Here is a 19,557-nt window from a genome sequence, read left to right as displayed (position 1 = left end):
TATATTTTTTGAGGCAGAGTCTTGCCTTGGCTGAACTACTACTCAATATGTAGTCCAGGCTATTCTCAAACTTGCAAATATCCTCTTGCCTCAGTATCTCAAGTATTGGGATTACAGGTTTGAGGCACTAGCATTTATGTGTGTGCGTGTGTATATATGTATACATATATACACACACATATATAATATTACATACATGCACACATACATGCACACATACATACACGCATATGTATTAGACAAGGTCTCACTATGGCTGGCCTGGAACTCACTTTGTAGACCAAGTTGACCTTGAACTTACAGAAGTCCACTGCCTCTCTCTCTCAAGTGCTAGGATTAAAGGTGTGTGCCATCATGCCAGGCACCAACATACAAACAGACACACAAAGAGCACATATAATTGCTTCAACAGCACATATACTAAAATTACAGTGATACCGAGGTCACCATGGTCTTTGTGCAAGGATGACACACGAATTTGTGAAGCATTCCATATATTTTCAAAAGGGCCTCTTTTAAAATATACAAGTTTTCCTTCAGATTCTATACATTGAGAGTAAAATTTCCAACAGGTGGTGGTGGCAGCGCATGCTTTTAATCCCAGCACTCAGGAGGTAGAGGCAGAGGCAGGTGGATCTCTGTGAGTTTGAGGCCAGCCTGGGCTACAGAGTAAGTTCAAGGACAGCCAGGGATACACAGAGAAACCCTGTCTCAAAAAAAAAAAAAAAAAAAGGTAAAATTTCCTTTTACCCTAGTGTATTAGTCATGGTTCTGTAGTGTAGCAGGACTTATAGAATGAATCCATCCATCCATCTATCCATCCATCTATCCATCCATATCTATCTATCTATCTATCTATCTATCTATCTATCTATCTATCTATCTTTATCTATATATAAAACGAGAATTTATTAGAATGACTTACAGGCTACCATCCAGCTAATCCAACAATGGCTGGCTGTGAACAGAAAGTCTAAGAATCTAGTAGTTGCTCAGTCCACAAGGCTGGATGTCTCCACTGGTCTTCAGTACACACTGGAGTCCTGAATAACTAGGCTGTAATGCCAGGAAGAAATGAACTTGCTGGCAAGGTGAGGGCAAACAGGCAAAGAGCAAAAGCTCCCTTCCTTCTTCCATGTCCTTACCTGTTTCCAGCAGGTGTGACCCAGATTCAAGGTGTGTCTTCCCACCTCAAGATCTGGATTAGACATGGATCTACCTACTTCAAATGAAGCAAAACTCTCTCATAGGTGTGCCCTCCATTTATGGATTTTAGTTAATTCCAGATGTAGTTGTTGACAACCAAGAATAGTCACCTCACCCAATAAAATGCATTTTAAATATTTATAAAAGTTCAAGATCTCGGCCGGGCGGTGGTGGCGCACGCCTTTAATCCCAGCACTTGGGAGGCAGAGCCAGGCGGATCTCTGTGAGTTCAAGGCCAGCCTGGGCTACCAAGTGAGTTCCAGGAAAAGGCGCAAAGCTACACAGAGAAACCCTGTCTCGAAAAACCAAAAAAAAAAAAAAAAAAAAAAGTTCAAGATCTCCAGGACAGGCACCAAAACTACATAGAGAAACTCTGTCTCAAAAAACAAACAAACAAATAAATAAATAAATAAAAGTTCAAGGTCACCTTGGCTTCATAATAAGATTGAGGCCATTATTGTGAGATATCCAAGGGAGTCTGCTTAAGGGGTATAGGGAGTTTATTAGAACATAAATTAGAGAAAACAACTCTTTAGACAGAATAGGCAAATCCTTGCAGGGTCCTGGAAGGTTGATGTCCAGTCCCATGCTGCTCCTGCTGCCTGAGTCAGTCAGCACCATCCAAGCCCAGATGGGAGAGAAGGGGCCAGGTGTACGGGCCCCTCAGCTTACGCTAGCCCCAAGGCCACACCCTAGGGACTTGTACTTCAAGGCCATAGGTGGAACAGGTACCCACTACAGGGCATCCTAGGCTAAGTGTAAGGTCCTGTCTCAAAAAAAAAAAAAAGTATAGAAGGGGTAAGGTGACCGGGGGAGGGGGAGGGGCTTAATGGAGAACTGAGGGCCAGGCCTTGTTGTGAAGTGCTTCATTCATTTATCATTTTACTTATGGACAGGGTCTCATGATGTAGCCCAGGGTGGCCTCAGACTCCCTGTGTAGTCAAAGATGACTTTGAACTCCTCCTGATCCTTCAGCCTTTTCCTCCACAGTGCTGGGATTACAGGCTTGGGTCACGATACCGACTTTTCTTCTTCTTCTTCTTCTTCTTCTTCTTCTTCTTCTTCTTCTTCTCCTCCTCCTCCTCCTCCTCCTCCTCCTCCTCCTCCTCCTTCTCCTTTTTCTTCTTCTTTTCTTCTTCTCCTCCTCCTTCTCTTCCTCCTCCTTCTCTCTCTTCTTTCTCCTTCTTTTTGGTGATAGCTAGATAAATCCCGTTATTTCACTATTTTTCCTTTCCTAAGCTAAACACCACTTTGTTTTCTATTTATTTATTGTGAAGCAAAAACCTCACTCTGTAGCCTGGATTGCTGTGTGGTTCAGTGGTCCAGGTTGACCTCCACTTGAGCTTCCTGCCTTGGCCTTTCAAGCGCTGGAATTACAGGTGTGAGTGTGTCAGAGGAGGATTTTCAGGAGTCTGTTCTCTCCAATCCTGTGGGTCCCGGCGATTGGACTGAGGTTGTCTGGCTTGGCAGTACATGCCTTTACCTGCTAGACCATCTTGCCAGTCCCTTTCAGGATAATCTTTAAAATCTCATTATACCATGCCTCTGCTCCGTCTGCTTCTGTTTTCCATGGCAGTTCTCTTGGCCCCTGTACACAGGAGGAAACTAGACTGGAAAAGTTCAGAAGGTGTGTAAAGTTGAATAGCTTTTAAATAATGATGAAAGGTTTTCCATGGAAAGTGTTTACGGAGGCTGGAGTGATGGCCCAGCAGTTAAGAGCAACAGTTGCTCTCCCAGAGGACCCAGGTTTAATTCCAGTACCCACATGGCAACTCACAATTCCTGTCCCAGGGGAATCTGATGCCCTCTGTTGACTAATAGAACTACTACAGTGTGGTGGCCCGCGCCTTCACTTCCAGCTCTAAGCAGAGGCAGGTGGATCTCTGTGAGTTTGAGGCCAGCGTGGTCTAGGAGTGAGTTCCAGGACAGCTAGGGATACACAGAGAAACCTCTCTCGAAAAACCAAAACAATAAAATAATTCCTTCCTCTTTCCAGGCCCTAGTAATACTCTAGTCCAGGGTCAAAACCACAGGAATTCTATTCCCAGGGCCCCTCCCGCTTTCTCTACCCAAAAACCACACCTGGAAGCGACTAACTCTCCCCATCACTCATTTCCCTCTGCCTGGAAAGGAACTGGAGGTCTTTAACCATCCGCAGAGCCAGAGGGAACCTATAAACCACCTAAACTCTCTGCCAGCCCCAGGACACCCGGGGCACCGCACCTTAGAAAAGGACCCTGCCCTGGAGCAGCAAGAAGGAAGCTCTAGTTCCTCAAACTCATAGATAAGGACACACACACACACACACACACACACACACACACACACACGCACACGTACACGCACTCCCACACGCACACACGCACAAAAGTGCAAACCGAGTTACAAAGAGTCCCCTGGCCCCAGTTAAGAGCAAAGGAGGGAATGAGGGAGGCCAGGTACCCTGTCACCTTCCCAAGACCTCCGGACCTGCTGCTGTCCTCCTTTCCAGTCTGAGTTCGCACATGAAATCTTTTACATTGCTATGGATTTTAGTTTATTGATACAAATTTAAAGTTAATTTTTGTTATACTGTATGTATATTTCTACTCTTGTTTAAGGTATTGTTTGTGCAGCTCGTTTGAAATTATAATGTATAATGAAGAAATACAGATTAATAATTAGTCTTCTATGGTAGTCAAACTTATAGTCATGTTAGTTAAGTTTTCTAGGTATACATAGATATATTTCAATTAGATAGGTAATCTTCAAACACTTCAAAAACCTACAGAATATGGCATTTAAAATGTTTTAAAAACTTAAAACTTTCTGGACAGTGAGACACGTCTGCTCCTGGCAGCACTGATTTACTTCAAAGAGAAAGATGGGCATTGAAGACACTTTATATGGAGTTTATCTTCTTCTTGGCAAAAATAGCCATTTGGGCAAGAAACTGCTCTTACCTGAACTGCTGATAATATGTTATATAAACTGGAGAAGCGGGACCCATAGGAAGGTGACCACTGAACTTTGCAAAGCAAAATGATTCTTCGGGTTCCTGCTTCACAGAGGAGACTGCCAAACATTTTACAGGACACAGGGAGAAGCCACTAAAAACCTCTAGGCCTATGTGTTGCAGAGGAACTTTGGATGACTGTCCAGGCAGCTAGCTATCTCTGTCATTTTTGATTTTTGGAAGTGTGGGAGCCCGTTCTTGGGTTCCTCATGGCTTTACCCAGCAGGTCCGAATAGAGGATGATCAGGACCACGGGCCTGAGTGCAGGTGTCTGAGATGGTCTGCACTTGGCTGTGCTGGGGGATGAGGTCTTTTGCTCCACCCCTTGTCGTCTCTATAAAATCCCTGGGCCAGAGACAGCCGGGGCCCGTTGGAATAGGTTCCAGGCCCTCTCGAGGCTATCCTTTATTTTCTATCTGTTTATCTCCGTAAGATTCTCCACTATAAATCCTTCTATCTAATATTTCCTGCTGATTGCTCAAGAAAACTCTGGTAAACTGTGGGGGTGGTGGGTAAACGCCCCACATGGAAGTTGCTTACTATGCATTTCCTGTTTACTTAGGTAATATTATATCCTTCTGGAGTTTTTGATGTAGTTGAAGACTAGATAGTTATAATTTTCCTTGGTTATGATAAAAGATAAATTAGATATGAAACTTTAGACTCACAAATATAGAACAGATGATAGAATATTTTCTTTAATTTTGCCCAAATAGACTAGATATTGTAACTATAATTCTTGCCTGTTAACTGTTCTAGTATATGTAATTTTACTACATTAAAGTTAAAACCTTCCTTTTTGATTAGACAGAAAAGGGGAAATGCTGTGGGATAATACTCTTGTACACTGGCTTAATAAAACGCTGACTGGCCAGTAGCCAGGCAGGAAGTATAGGTGGGGTGAGCAGGTTCAAGCCACATGGCTAAACATAGTTAAGAATTATGGGTTAATTTGGGCCGGGCGGTGGTGGCGCACGCCTTTAATCCCAGCACTCGGGAGGCAGAGGCAGGCGGATCTTTGTGAGTTCAAGGCCAGCCTGGGCTACCAAGTGAGTTCCAGGAAAGGCGCAAAGCTACACAGAGAAACCCTGTCTCGAAAAACAAAAGCAAAAACAAAAACAAAAACAAAAACAAACAAAAAACAAAAAACAAAAACAAAAAAAAAGAATTATGGGTTAATTTAAGTGTAAGAGCTATCCCATAATAAGCCTGAGCTAATGGCCAAGCAGTTATAAATAATATTAAGCACCTGAGTGATCATTTTATAAGTGGCTGCAGGTCCACAGGGGGCCAGGTAGGACCTATGAAACCTTCTAACTACATCTCCCCTCCCCTATAAGGTCTCATATAGCCCAGGCTAATCTTGAACTTCAAGTGTAGTAGTAGACGAAGTGACTTTGAACCCCACATCCTTCCGCCTACACCTGCTTAACCCCTGTCAGGGTTACAGGAAAGTGCCACCATGTATGGCTCCGTAACTCATCTTAGAAACATTTCCAATATGCTTAAGAAAAGTGAGCGATCCTTAAATGTTGTGTGCTGCACAGGGTTCACGCAAACCAACCAGACAACAAAGCAACCACCAATCAAGAACGGGGCAACGGCGGCGGCAATCCAGGGGCTCATGGCAGGCCGGGCAGGGAAGACAGAAGTGGAGGCATTCCAGGTGTATCCAGGATGCAAACAGACAGCGAGTGTTGCACTGGGGTTAGGGTGGAAGGGAAAGGTGGAAGGGGGCATGGTGGGTGACCTAGAGCATAATGGGGTGGCTGAGTGAGGAGAGCTGCTGTGAGTTTGAGGCCGGCTAGCCTGGGCTACAGAGTGAAACCCAATCTCAACAACAACAACAGCAAAGACAACAGAAGGAAGACCTAGGTTTTTGTTTCAAGCCACCCCACAGGTGACAGCACAATGAAGCGGCAAGGAGAGGAGTTTTGTGAGAGATGGGGCATCTGTCTTTCCCTCAAGAATGTGTCTTTGCTTTTCACAGTCTGGGGATATTGAGGCTTGGGGCTGGGACACAGCAGCACCCTACCCTCACCCCTGTCCCTGAAGGAGTTTCTTTGTGTAGCCTGGGTGATCCTAGAACTTGAACTCTGAGGTCTGCCTGCCTCTGCCTCCAGAGTAAAGGTGTGGGCCACCACTGCTCCGCTTCTCTCTGTGGTTTCAAGCAGGCTTGGCTGGCCTCAAACTCCACCAGAAGCTACCCTTGGCCTTGAATTATGACAGGCAAGTGCCACGAGACGAGGCTTGCACCGCCTTTTTTTTTTTTTAACACCTAATATACTCACTGACTTGTAACCTCAAACCAATGACAGGGACTGGAGAGATGGCTCAACAGTTAAGAGCACTTGCTTCTCATTCATAGTACCTGGGTTCAGTTCCCAACACCCAGGTAGCCGCTCACAACCATCAGCAGTTCCAGGGAATTTGGTGACCTCTTCTGACCTCCGCTGTCATCAAGCAGGCACTTGGTGCACATACATACATTCCGGCAAAATACTCATATGCATGAAAAAATAAATTAAAAAATTTTAAAATAAATCAGTAACCCAGTGAGAGTTTATCTCGGTGGTTCCGGGTCTTTGCTTGCCGCTGGCCCTGCTCGGGCTCCGCCCTAAGGAGCGTTTCTGCTGTGTTTGTGAAATACACCTGCGTGTCCGTATTTCATCACGCAATGCTTCCCCAAAAGGCTCCGCCTGGCGGCTAGAGCGACCGTTTCCTCCTAGTTTAGTTGGACCACAGCGATTGACAAGTCAGTTCTCCAATCATCACGCCGAGGGACCACATAGTTGTCAACTAGGTCACAGGGCGGTGCGGAAGCATAGAATGAATAGGGGTGACCAGGAAGTGCGAACTCAGACTGGAAAGGAGGACGGCAGCAGGTCCGGCGGTCTTGGGAAGGTGACAGGGTACCTGGCCTCCCTGATTCCCTCCTTTCCTCTTAACTGGGGCCAGGGGACTCTTTGTAACTCGGTTTGCACTTTTGTGCGTGCGTGCGTGTGTGTGTGTGTGTGTGTGTGTGTGTGTGTGTGTGTGTGTGTCCGTCCGTCCTTATCTAAGAGTTTGAGGAACTGGAGCTTCCTTCTTGCTGCTCCAGGGCGGGGTCCTTTTCTAAGGTGCGGTGCGCCGGGTGTCCTGGGGCTGGCGGAGAGTTTAGGTGGTTTATAGGTTCCCTCTGGCTCTGCGGATGGTTAAAGACCTCCAGTTCCTTTCCAGGCAGAGGGAAATGAGTGATGGGGAGAGTTAGTCGCCTCCAGGTGTGGTTTTGGGTAGAGAAAGCGGGAGGGGCCCTGGGAATAGAATTCCTGTGGTTTTGACCCTGGACTAGAGTATTACTAGGGCCTGGAAAGAGGAAGGAATTATTTATTTTATTGTTTTGGTTTTTCGCGACTAAAGGCGTGGGCCACCACACCTAGTAGTGTTCTATTAGTCAGAACCTTTGTTTTTTTTTTTTTTTGTTTGTTTGTTTGTTTGTTTTTCGAGACAGGGTTTCTCTGCGTAGCTTTGCGCCTTTCCTGGAGCTCACTTGGTAGCCCAAGCTGGCCTGGCTCTGCCTCCCGAGTGCTGGGATTAAAGGCGTGCGCTACCACCGCCGGGCTAGTCAGAACCTTTGTAAGGCAGAGGCTAGAGGGTGGGGCTCAGACTCTAGAAAGTCCTCTTCCCCTCCTGGGACCTTCAGATTTCTGCCTCTTTTCCTTCTTAGGCTGGAGCTCACTAACATCTAGACATGTGGAATCCTAATGCTGGTAAGTACCCGGGGCTCTCCTCTGCCCACCCCCGACCCCCCAGCCCATTTTGCAATGGAACAGTCAGTCAGTTTCTGTATCTACAAGCAAAAAGTTTCTCTCCCACAAGCAAAAGCGAAGTCTTGGACCACTGCTACCAAGTTTTCCCTTTCCCCAAGTGTTAATAAAAGTAGCAAGGCTGGGTGGCGGTGGCGCACGCCTTTAATCCTAGCACTGGGGAGGCAGAGCTAGGCGGATCTTTGTGAGTTCGAGGCCAGCCTGGTCTACAGCGCGAGATCCAGGACAGGCCAAAACTACTCGGAGAAACGTTATCTCGAAAAACCAAAAAAAAAAAAAAAAAAAAAGAAAAAGAAAAAGAAAAAGAAAAGCAGCAATTTTTGTTATTTGTTGACAGAGGTTTCTAATCTTTATTTGCTGGTTCTTTCTCCAGGGCCTAATCCATATCCACCCCATGCCGTGTGCCCAGGAGGTCCCAATCCCGCCTGTCCACCGCCTGTCAATCATCCTGCCTTTCCTCCTGGCCCCTGTCCTCCAGGAGTTCCCCAGGGAAACCCAGCCTTCCCTCCGTGTCGACCCCCTTATCCTGTACCTCAACCAGGATGTCCAGGATACCCACCCTCAGGTCCCTACCCTCCCCCATGCCCACCACCTGCTCCTGGCATGTGCCCTGTGAATCCTCTGGCTCCTGGCACGGTATACCCGGGAACAGTGGTAGACAAGAAAATGCGGAAGAAGATGAAGAAAGCTCATAAAAAGATGCACAAACACCACAAGCATGGAAAGGTCGGTGTCCTCTGGAGCCTGGCTGGGGAAGGAGTGTCCATCAGAGGGACTGGGGGCAGGGGCAGGGAGGGGCTCATGGTTTATGGGCGTGGGAGATGGCAATCACGTTATTTTGGCTTTTGGCGGGTGACTTTTCCTTCATGTGAAGGAATCCTTCTGAGAGGAATTTAATAATATCAAGGCATCAGATTTCTCCTGTTTTCTGAAAAGGAAAAGTGAACCATTGGAGGGTATCAGAGCCCAAAGCCCCTCCCTTCTCTGCCTGATTCTTTCCCAGACCACCCCCCCAACCCGAGCCCCTGCAGGTGTATCCTTTGGCAAGTTGGACACACCCCCTGAGGTTGTCTAATTGTCAACTGAGTCAGTCTTTTGACAAAACCACATATAATAATTAACAGAATGGTAAACATGGCCTTAGTCCCAGGGTTTCCTTTATCTCCTTCAGCATTCCCAGGATGTTGTTAGTTACCTAGGAGTTCCTTCTGTGACTCAGCCTCCAGCAAAGCCTGGGGTAAAAGGGGATTTTTAATCTTCCTTCCACGGAATGCTAATTATTATTAGGGAGGGTGGGAGTTTCCTTAAGGACCTAGGTCTCCAAGCTTCAGTTAGATTTTTATGCCCAATGTTGTGGATTGGGGCTCCAGTTCCTGATTCTAGGTCTTTGGTAGAAATGCTTGGAGTAAAGAAAGGAAAGGAGAGACTGGATGAAGGAGAGAACCTTGGAGAGTCTAAAAGTGTTTTTAGTTGGTGGAGGTATGTCTGTATGGATCCTTGGATGGGATTTCTCCAGCCATCTGCATCTTCACCTTCCCCACTTTTCCCCCTCGTGGGGCTTAGAGGTACCACATCACCCACACAGGCGCCCTGAGGTGCATAGATTCTAATTTGTGATTGTCCTTACTTGCAGCTAATAAACAGGGATTTATAAGGCAATATAAATTTTGTTTTCCAAAAGCTGTGCTATGTTTATGTATTCCATATTCCTGGCCTTGCCTAGGTGTGGATAGGGAGAAACTCCATCTGAAGAAAACATGTTCAGTTCTGTGCAGTGGTTGAGGACACTTTAATCCATTCCTGTATGCTCACTGCTGAAGGAAACCCTTGATTTTGTTGGTCATGAAGCAGGAGGGGATAAGACTCCTGCCCAAACCGGATACTTTGGGTGGAAGGGTGGGGCATCAAGAATGGCCCTTGGAGTGACCGAAGGTCGTTTGGATCTGATGCTATGTCCTTTCCCCTTGCAGCATTCTTCCTCTTCCTCCTCCTCTTCCAGCAGTGACTCTGACTGAACGCAGGGCCCGGACCCTCCTCCCCTCAAGTCTCATCAGCTCCGCCCTCCGATCAGGCTCCCGCTGTCACCTGAGGGAGCTTAGCCCTCTGCCCCCAATCCTGCCTGTGCCTCCCCCGCTCTTCAGCCCTGGCTGTCTGGGGAGAATGGGAAGAAGATTGCCATGGGCTAAGCAAAGGCTGCCCTTCTCCCTGCGGGATGTGGTCATAGTTGATGAGTCAGCAGGGTGAGACTCCTGGGCTCAGTGGTGAAGATCTGCACCCTGCGATCTTTTTCATCTTTTGTAATGCTGTACTTTTGTCATGATGGCGCGTTAGGGGATACGGTGGGGACTGTGTCCCCGGCAGTATTCCCTCTCATTGATCGCAGTAACAGCTAAGCTGCTGGGAAGTAGGGTCCCCTTACTTGATGAGCTCTTTAGAGCTCTTAGATCAAAATGTTATCTCAGATGGCTCTAAGTCCAAATAAAAGCTACTCTCCCAGCTCACCTGTGCCATTACCTTGACTGGGCTCAGGACCTTGGGTTGCTTTTGCTGCTCTTGGTCACATCCTTTGAAGTGTGTCGCTCTTTTTTTCTTCCTCTGAGAGTCTCACACCACCCAGGCTTCGCTATGTAGTCAAAGATCACCTTGATGTACTGATCCTCCTGTTTCTACCTTTGGAGTGCTGGGATCATAAGTTCGAGCCCCCACCCCCTGCTTCTGGGCTACAGTTCGGCCTGTGCCTGATGGGCAGGCACTTGGCCAACTGAGTTACATCCCCAGCTTGGTGCCATTTTAGAAAGGAGCCAGCACACAAGTGAGGACACTACACTCATCTTTTTTTTTTTTTTTTTGGATACATGCTTTCTCTATGTAGCCCTGACTGTCTTGGAACTTGTTCTGTACCACCAGGCTGGCCTCAGATTCAGAGATTTGCCTGCCTCTCTGCCTCCCCAGTGTTGGAATTATAGGTGTGTCCCACTACCGCCCAACAATAGCATGTATTTTCATTTGCTACAGAGGTTTTCTTCAAGACAGGGTCTCAGTATGTATCCATGGCTGGCCTGAACTCAACAATGTGTATACCAGGCTAAACTTGAACACACAGAGATCTACCTGTTTCTGCTTTCCAAGGCTGGGATTAAAGGGGTATGCCACCATGCCCAGATCCTAGCACTCCAAAGGTAGAAACAGGAGGATCAGTACATCAAGGTGATCTTGTTCTATAGACCAGATTCAGAGTATGCCACCATGCCCAGACTGCTACAGAGGTCTTCGATCTTCGGCTGCTCATCAACTTTAAGGGAACAATTTGTAATTCTGCTCTTGATCTACTGAATCAGGAACTTTCAAAATTATATGTATATAAATTTAATGTGTACAGGTGTTGGGTCTTCGTGTGTGTGTGTGTGTGTGTGTGTGTGTGTGTGTGTGTGTGTGTGTACCATGTGCATGCAGTTCCTCTGGCGGCCAGAAGAGGGCATGGGATTCCCCTGGAGTTACAGACCATTGTGAGTCTCTGGGAATCAAATTTAGACCCTTTGGAAGAGCAGCCTGTGCTCTTAACCACAGAGCCATCTCTCCATCACCACACTTTTTGTTTTGTTTTTGAGACAGGGTTTCTCTGTGTAGCCCTGGCTGTCTTGGAACTTGTTCTATAGACCAGATGCAGAGATTCACCTGCCTCTGCCTCCTGAGTGGTGGGATTAGAGGCTTGCATCAACTCTGGCTGGCTTAATTTTCAACAACAAAAAAGAAACAACAAAAAAATCTAGTTTATGGTCCCATGTAGCCCAGACCTCAAACTCACTCTGTAGCTAGACTGACTGACGTCTTCCTGGCCTTCCTGCATCCACTCAGGGCTGGGATTACAGATGTGTGCCAGCATGCCTGGTTTTATGGAGTGCTGGGGTCTAAGCCTAGGGCCTGTGCATGGTAGGTCAACATTCTAATAACTGGGCTACATGCTCAGCCTAGGTTGGTTGGTTTGTTTTCTTTTTGTTTAGAAAATATTTTATAGAGAAGAGAGATGGCTCAGTGGTTAAGAGCAGTGACAGATGTTCCAGAGGACCCAGGTTCAATTCCCAGGTCGTCCGGTGTCTGATCATGCCAGGATATAGAAAAAGAAGAAGAAGAAAGTATTTTATTAGTGTATTAGTCAGGGTTTGCTAGACGAACAGAACTTACAGAAAAAAATATGACATATATGGAATTTATTAGATTGGCTTATAGGCTGTGGTCCAGCTAGTCTGTAGCCCAACAGTGGCTACCTACCAACAGAAGATCCCAAGAATCCAGTAGTTGTTCAGTCCATGAGGCTGGATGGTCTTCAGTATACACCAAAATCCCTAAGAAGTAGGCTCTGATGCCAGTGAAGGAATGGACTTGACGGAGAGACCTTCCTTGTTCCATGTCCTGTCTGTAGCCTGCTACCAGAAGGTGTGGCCCAGATTAAAAGTGGATCTTTCTGCCTCAAAATATCTAGATTAGGGGCTGGAGATTTAGCTCCATGCCTAGCAAGCACAAGGCCCTGGGCTCAGTCCTCAGCTCCAGGGGAGAAAAAAAAAAAAGATCTAGATTAAAAGTGGGTCTTGCTGGGGATGGAGCTGGTAACATAAAGCTTTTATCCCAGCACTTGGGAGGCAGAGGCAGGTTGGATCTCTGAGTTTGAGGCCTTCCTGGGGCAGAAAAAAAATAAGTCTTCCCATTTCCAATGATTTAATTAAAAAAAAAAAATCCCTTATAGGTGTACCCAACTGCTTGGGTTTTAGTTAATCCCAGACATAGTAAAGTTGACAACCAATAGGCATCACATACAAGGAGCTTAAGAGAGAGAAGGCAGCCGGGCAGTGGTGGCTCACGCCTTTAATCCCAGCACTCTAGATCTCTGTGAGTTCGAGGCCAGCCTGGGCTGCAGAGTGACAGCCAGGACAGGCACCAAAACTACACAGAGAAATCCTGTCTCAAAAAAGGAAAATAAAAAGAAAAAAAAGAGAGAGAGAGAGAAGACAGTGTTCCTGTTTGGCAGGAAATGAGGCTACTTGTTTTTATTTTTCTAATGGTCTATGTCGCTCTTGGTGGTCTTGAACTCACTATGTAGGCCAGGCAGGACTCAAACAGATTGAGGGTTTCTCTGTGTAGCTTTGCGCCTTTCTTGGATCTCATTCTGTAGACCAGGCTGGCCTCGAACTCACAGAGATCTGCCTGCCTCTGCCTCCCGAGTGCTGGGATTAAAGGCGTACGCCAACAATGCCCTGCCAGGATCCAAATGTTTTTGGTCCAGGGGATTTGAAGCTAAGTCTTTATGTGTATTAGGCAGCAGACATGCTGAATACATTCCCAGGACTGTTTTTTTTTTTTTTTTTTTTTTTTTTTTTTTGGTGTGTGTGTGTGTGTGTGTTTGTTTTTTTAAACACAGCTACAGAACATTTTTTATTTTTCACTAAGACTTTCTGTTTTTGTTTTTGAGATGGGTCTATTATGTGTGTCGGGCTCTCCTGGAACTCACTATGTAGACTAGGCTGGCCTCAGTTCCTCCAGCCTCTGCCTCTGGAGTGTTGGGATTGCAGGTGTGGGACACCACCTACTGGCTCATTTTGTTTTCTTGAGAGAGGGTCTCTTTTAGGTGCTTAAGGCTGGCCCGGAACTTGCTGGGTAGCCATGCTAGCTCCAGGGTTTTGGTTTTCCTGCTTCTGCCTCCAGTCTTAGTATATAAGTAACTACTATAGTGAACGGATGTTGAAAAATTGGGAGCCACAGGCTGTATCTGGCTGAGGCGTTAGGAAGGACCACTGTCTTGTTAAAATGTCAGTCATTTCCTGAAGATTTAGATTTCCAGCCGGAACTGAAGATGTACGGTTGCCCCAGCTCTAGTCTTCCTCACTCTCTGCTGGCGTCTCCCGGTTCCGTTAGCGGCCTGGCTCCGGAAGGCGCTGGGTTTGTACCTCTGTGCCTCAGCACCTGCTTCCCACGGTGATGCAGTTCTCAAGGGTTTTCTTTCTCCTCTTTTTTTTTTTAAATTTTTATTTATTTATTTATTTATATTTATTTATTTATTTATTTATTTATTTATTTATTTATTTATTTATTTTTTCGAGACAGGGTTTCTCTGTGTAGTTTTGGTGCCTGTTCTGTTCTGGATCTCACTCTGTAGCCCAGGCTGGCCTCAAACTCGCAGAGATCCGCCTGGCTCTGCCTCCCAAGTGTTGGGATTAAAGGCGTGCGCCACTATTGCCCAGCATGTTTTCATTTTTTAAAATAAGATTTATTTCAGTTTTCAGTTTCAAATCGTGTGTGTGTGTGTGTGTGCGCGCATGAATTCAGGTGCCCTTGGAGGCCATAGGCATCAGATCCCCTAGAGTTGGAGCTACAGGTAATTGTGAATCACCTGATGTGGTTGCTGAGAATTGAACTATGATCCTCTGCAGACATAGTATGAGCTCTTAACTGCTAAGCCATCTTTAGCCTCTGAACTTGTATTTTTAGATCTTGTGAGTTTCTTATCCTTTTTCATATTCATTTAGTGTAAATCTTACTATACTTACTGTCTAGTAAGAAGACTACAGCAAGAACTTTTATTAAAACCAGCACACTGTATCCATAGGCAGGTGGATCTCTGTGAGTTTAAGGCCAGCCTGGTCTACAGAGTGAGTTCCAGGACAGCCAGGGCTACACTATCCTATCACAAAACAAACAACAAAATCAATATCAGAGTCTCTGATGGTCTTGTAGGCACAAGGCATGCAGTACACACACACACACACACACACACACACACACACACACACACACAGCTAAAGATTCATGTACATAAAAGAAAATAAAATCTTAAAAATGATACAAGATGACAATTTAGTTTTTTTTTTTATTTGTTTGTTTGTTTGTTTTTTCGAGACAGGGTTTCTCTGTGTAGCTTTGCGCCTTTCTGACAATTTAGTTTTAGGGACCATGAGTAATGGTATAAATCTTCAGTTTGCTAGCTTGTTGAAATTTTATCTATCCATAGATAAAAATATTTTGTGATTCTAGGCAAATTTATTCATTTCTGCTTTGGAGAATTTCTTGATCCACAATCAGACACTGCTATGAGGTTCTCTTTTCTCTTGCTCCCTCTCTTTATCACTTTCCCCCCCTATCTCTCTTACTTTAAATGTATTTTGTTCATGGGCCTGCATAAATTTATGTACACCCCTTGCATGCAAGTGACCTCAAAGGCCAAAAGGCATTAGATCCCCTAGAACTGAGTCACAGGTGATTTGTAGCCTGCCTGATGTCTAAGGACAGAAACTGGGACCTGTGCAAGAGCAGTAAGTACTCTTTCAAAAGAAAAAATAACACTTTTTATTATTTTGTTTGTATGGGTGTTTTGCCTGCATGTATTTCTGTGTACTGTATACATCCTTGGTGCCTACAGAGTCCAGAAAAACGTGTATGATCCTCTGATACTGTAGTTATAGATGATTATGAGCCTCCATGTGGGTGCTGGGGATGGAAACCTGGTCCTCTGGAAGAGCAGCCAATGCTTTTAACCATGGAACTGTCTTTCCATCCCATTCCCCTCTTTAAAAAATTACATTTATTTTTATTTCATTATTGTGTGTGTATGCATGCCGTGGTGCAAGTGTGGCAGTCAGTATAAGTGGTAGCTGGTTCTCTCACTCTACTGTGTAGGACACAGGAATCAAACCTAAGCCTTCAGGCTTGGCAGCAAGTATATTTACCAGCTGAGCCATATTGTCAGCCCTGTCTCCCTGTTCTGTGTCTGGGATTATACCTAGGACCTTGCATGCTTAGCAGGGTTCTTCCTCCAACCCCAGGCCTCCACCTCAAAGCCCTGATTCGGCTGTTTGATTTTTGTTTTGCCCTCTGCAATGCCGATGTCCTCATGGACAGCACTGGAGTTGTTGGACCCACCAGGTTGACTGGTCCACCTGCAAAATCTTGAGGCTGAGCTTCCAGTTTAAGTCTGACAGTAAACTTGCTCCTTAATTGACCTTTTTTTCTGGATTTTTTTTAAACATTTCCCTACTTCCTTTCTGCCCTTAACCCTTGGCCAAATGGCAAGTTTCCACCTATTTATTTATTTATTTATTTATTTATTTATTTATTTATTCTGTTTGTTTTGAGACAGGGTCTCTCCCTACAGAGCTCTGTTCTGGAACTGTAGACAAAGTTGGTCTTGAACTCACAGAGATCCACCTGCCTTTGCCTCCTGAGTGCTAGGATTAAAGGTGTGCACCACCATGCCTGGCTTTTATTTATTTGTTGTTTAATGTGCATTAGTGTTTTGCCGTGGATGTCAGGTCCCCTGGAGCTGGAATTACAGACTGTTGTGAGCTGCCCTGTGGGTGGTGGGACTTGAACCTGAGTCCTCCAAAAGAGCAGTCAGTGCTCTTAGCCACTGAGCCATCTCTCCAGCCCCTTATTTATTTTTTTTAAAAGCGGGGTTTCACTATGTAGCCCTGGCTGGCCTGGAACTCCATGTGTAGACCACACTGGCCTTGAACTCACAGATCTGCCTTCCTCTGCCTCGAAAATGCTGGGACTAAAAGCCACTTTAGAAGTGGCAAAAGCCAGGGCTGGAGAGATGGCTCAGCAGTTAAGAGCACTGACTGCAGCCTGGCGGCGGCAGCGACAGCGGCAGCGGCGGTGGCAGCAGCAGCGGCCTTGGCGCACGCCTTTAATCCCAGCACTCGGGAGGCAGAGCCAGGCGGATCTCTGTGAGTTCGAGGCCAGCCTGGTCTCCAAAGCGAGTTCCAGGAAAGGCGCAAAGCTACACAGAGAAACCCTGTCTCAAAAAACCAAAACAAACAAACAAACAAACAAACAAAAAGAGCACTGACTGCCCTTCCAGAGGTCCTGAGTTCAATTCCCAGCTACTACATGCTGGCTCACAGCCATCTATTAATGAGATTTGGTGCCCTCTTCAGGCCCGCAGGCAGAACAACATTGTATACATTAAAAAAAAAAAAATAGGGTGGGGGTTGGGCATTTAGCTCAGTGGTAGAGCGTGCTTGCCTAGCAAGCACAAACCCCTCCCCCCCCCCAAAAAAAAAAAAAAAAAAAAAGAGGAAGCATAGGGTGGCGGTAAGGGTTTGAACCTGAAATTAAAAAAAAAAAAGTTGATCTCAGTACTCGGGAGGCAGAGGTAGGCGGATCTTTGGGTTCAAGTCCAGCCTGGTCTACAGGGTGAGTTTCAGGACAGCCAGGGCTACACAGAGAAACCCTGCCTCAAAAAAAGAAAAAGATATTCAAATTTGTGTGTGTGTGTGTGTGTGTGTGTGTGTCTGTCTGTCTGGTGGTTATGCACCACACAGTAGAGTATAGGTACCCGAGGAGTCCAGAAGAGGGCGTCAGAACCCTGAAGTTGGGAGTTTCAGGGAATTGTGAGCCATCTATTGGAAACCTAACTTATTTTTGTTTGTTTTGTTTTGGTTTTTTTTCGAGACAGGGTTTCTCTGTGTAGCTTTGCACCTTTCCTGGGACTCACTCTGTAGCCCAGGCTGGCCTGGAACTCACAGAGATCCACCTGGCTCTGCCTCCCCGAGTGCTCGCGGGCCACCACCATCGGCTTTTGTTTGCTTTGTGAGAGTGGACCTCACTATGTTCCTCTGACTGTCCTCAAACTTGCTCTGTAGACCAGGCTGACTTCAAACAGATCTGCCTGCCTCTGCCTCCAGAGTGCTGAATTAAAGGCGTGTGCCTGCACTCTTGACAGATCTTTTTTTTTTTTTTTTTTTTTTTTTATTGTGTGTGTGTGTTTTGCCTGCCTTGTATGTGTATCACTTGCATGCAGTGCCTGTGGGGTCTGGAAGAGGGCACTGTATTCTATGTAATTGGAGTTATAGACAGTGTTGATTTTGGAGATGGATCCCTGATCCTGTGGAAGAACAGTCAGTGCTTTTAACTACTGAGGTATCTCTCCAGCCCTAAGGGCCAATGAGACGCCTCATCAACATCTGTCATTAAGCCAGATGTCTTGACTCTGATCTCCAGGACCCACCTGGTTGAAGGGGAACAGACTCTTCCTGAAAGTCACCCTTTGACTCCCTCATGCCTGTTGTGGTGGACACACAAACACACACACACACACACACACACTCCGTTTGTATATACACACACAAGGTAACGTTTTTTATTAAAATAATTTATCTAACTTTATTTTATGTGTATTGGTGTGAAGGGGTCAAATCGCCTGGAACTGGAGTTACAGACAGCAGTGAGCTGCCATGTGTGTGCTGGGAATTGAATCCAGATCCTCTGGAAGAGCAGCCAGTGCTCCTAACCCCTGAGCCATCTCTCCAGCCCCCCATACAGCTCTTGCAGAAGACCCAAGTTCAGTTCCCAGCTCCCACATGACAACTCACACTGATCTGTAACTCCAGTGCTGGGGCTTTGACTCCCTCCTCTGGAAGGCCCATATGTGGTAGGCAGACAAACATCCATACATATGAGTTAAAATAAACACTTAAACACATTTTAAAAAGTTTACTGCCTTTTTAAAGAAACCAGGGTAGTTGTCTTGTGGAGTGTGCAACATTATGGGTTTTCAAAAAACAAAAATAAAGCAACAACAATAAAACAGTATTGCTATGCATTCTAGGATGTCCTGGGGGTCATCATTGTCTCCCTAACTTCCCCAGCACGAGGATTATGGGCTTTCAATACTTATTGTGCTTGGCAGTAGACTTCTTCTTCTTCTTCTTCTTCTTCTTCTTCTTCTTCTTCTTCTTCTTCTTCTTCTTCTTCTTCTCCTTCTTCTTCTTTTTCTTCTTTGGAGACATGGTTTGGGCCTCCAAATCACAGATATCCCCCTGCCTCTGCCTCACAAATTCTGGGATTAAAGGCGTGTGCAATACCACTCAGCCAGAATATCTTCTTGTACTGATGTTTAACTTGTTCCTTTGTCCATGCAAATGGCTAATTAGATCTAATACTGAAATGAACTTTTTTTGGCAGGAATTTTATTCAAGACATATAGTGTAATAGTTACTTCTTGTATTTCATTAAGGATCTCACGTTATCAAAGTTGACATAATACTAGTGATGAATTTTGATTGCTTAACTTGGTTAAGGTGGTAATTTGTTAGACCTCTCCATTTAAAGTTACTTTATTGTTCAGTTTGAAAATAGTCTTTGTGGTGACATTTAGCACTACCATCACACTCTATTCCCTAAGAACATGCAAGAACATCACCCTCCTCTTCTTTTTTTCTCTTCTTTTTAAAGACAGGGTTTTTGTGTAGCCTTGGCTGTCCTGGAACTTGCTCTGCAGACCAGGCTGGCCTCGAACTCAAGAGGTCGGCCTGCCTGTGCCGCTCCAGTGCTGGGATCAAATGCGTGCACCACCACTGCCTGGTTTAAGAACATTCATCTTAAGTCCAATTCTTCATTATAATTCTTATTGCCTGACTCAGTATTCTGGGCTGCAGAATAGTGATGCTTTCATTTCTTCTGATTAAACGGGATCATTGTTTTTAGAGTAAGAAATCTGTGTGATACTCTCAGCCTGGCGGTTAGTGTTTTTAGACAACTTGATTTTCCTTTCTTTCCCTC

The 19,557-nt window shown here is 45.6% G+C and overlaps 1 protein-coding gene and 1 pseudogene across 4 annotated transcripts; both read left to right on the top strand.

The window, feature by feature from the left end:
• The first annotated feature begins 400 nt into the window (after positions 1-400).
• LOC114696699 lies at positions 401-500 on the top strand (annotated as a pseudogene).
• A 6,518-nt stretch (positions 501-7,018) lies between these two features.
• Prr13 (proline rich 13) lies at positions 7,019-10,508 on the top strand. 4 transcript variants are annotated; one of them, XM_028874470.2, is made up of 4 exons: positions 7,019-7,086; positions 7,908-7,950; positions 8,381-8,733; positions 9,978-10,508. In XM_028874470.2, the coding sequence occupies exons 2-4, from the start codon at positions 7,932-7,934 to the stop codon at positions 10,020-10,022; spliced, it is 417 nt and encodes a 138-aa protein (XP_028730303.1). In that variant the 5' UTR covers positions 7,019-7,086; positions 7,908-7,931; the 3' UTR covers positions 10,023-10,508. The 4 variants fall into 4 exon arrangements, with proteins under 4 accessions (XP_028730303.1, XP_028730302.1, XP_028730304.1 ...); XM_028874469.2 differs by having other exon boundaries at positions 7,025-7,113; XM_028874471.2 differs by having other exon boundaries at positions 7,039-7,105.
• Positions 10,509-19,557: the final 9,049 nt, after the last annotated feature.

Source organism: Peromyscus leucopus, chromosome 20 (assembly GCF_004664715.2).
Source record: "Peromyscus leucopus breed LL Stock chromosome 20, UCI_PerLeu_2.1, whole genome shotgun sequence".
Classification (NCBI taxonomy): Eukaryota; Metazoa; Chordata; class Mammalia; order Rodentia; family Cricetidae; genus Peromyscus; species Peromyscus leucopus.
The sequence above is the reverse complement of the archived record's forward strand: the minus strand, read 5'-3'. Positions and strand labels throughout refer to the sequence as shown.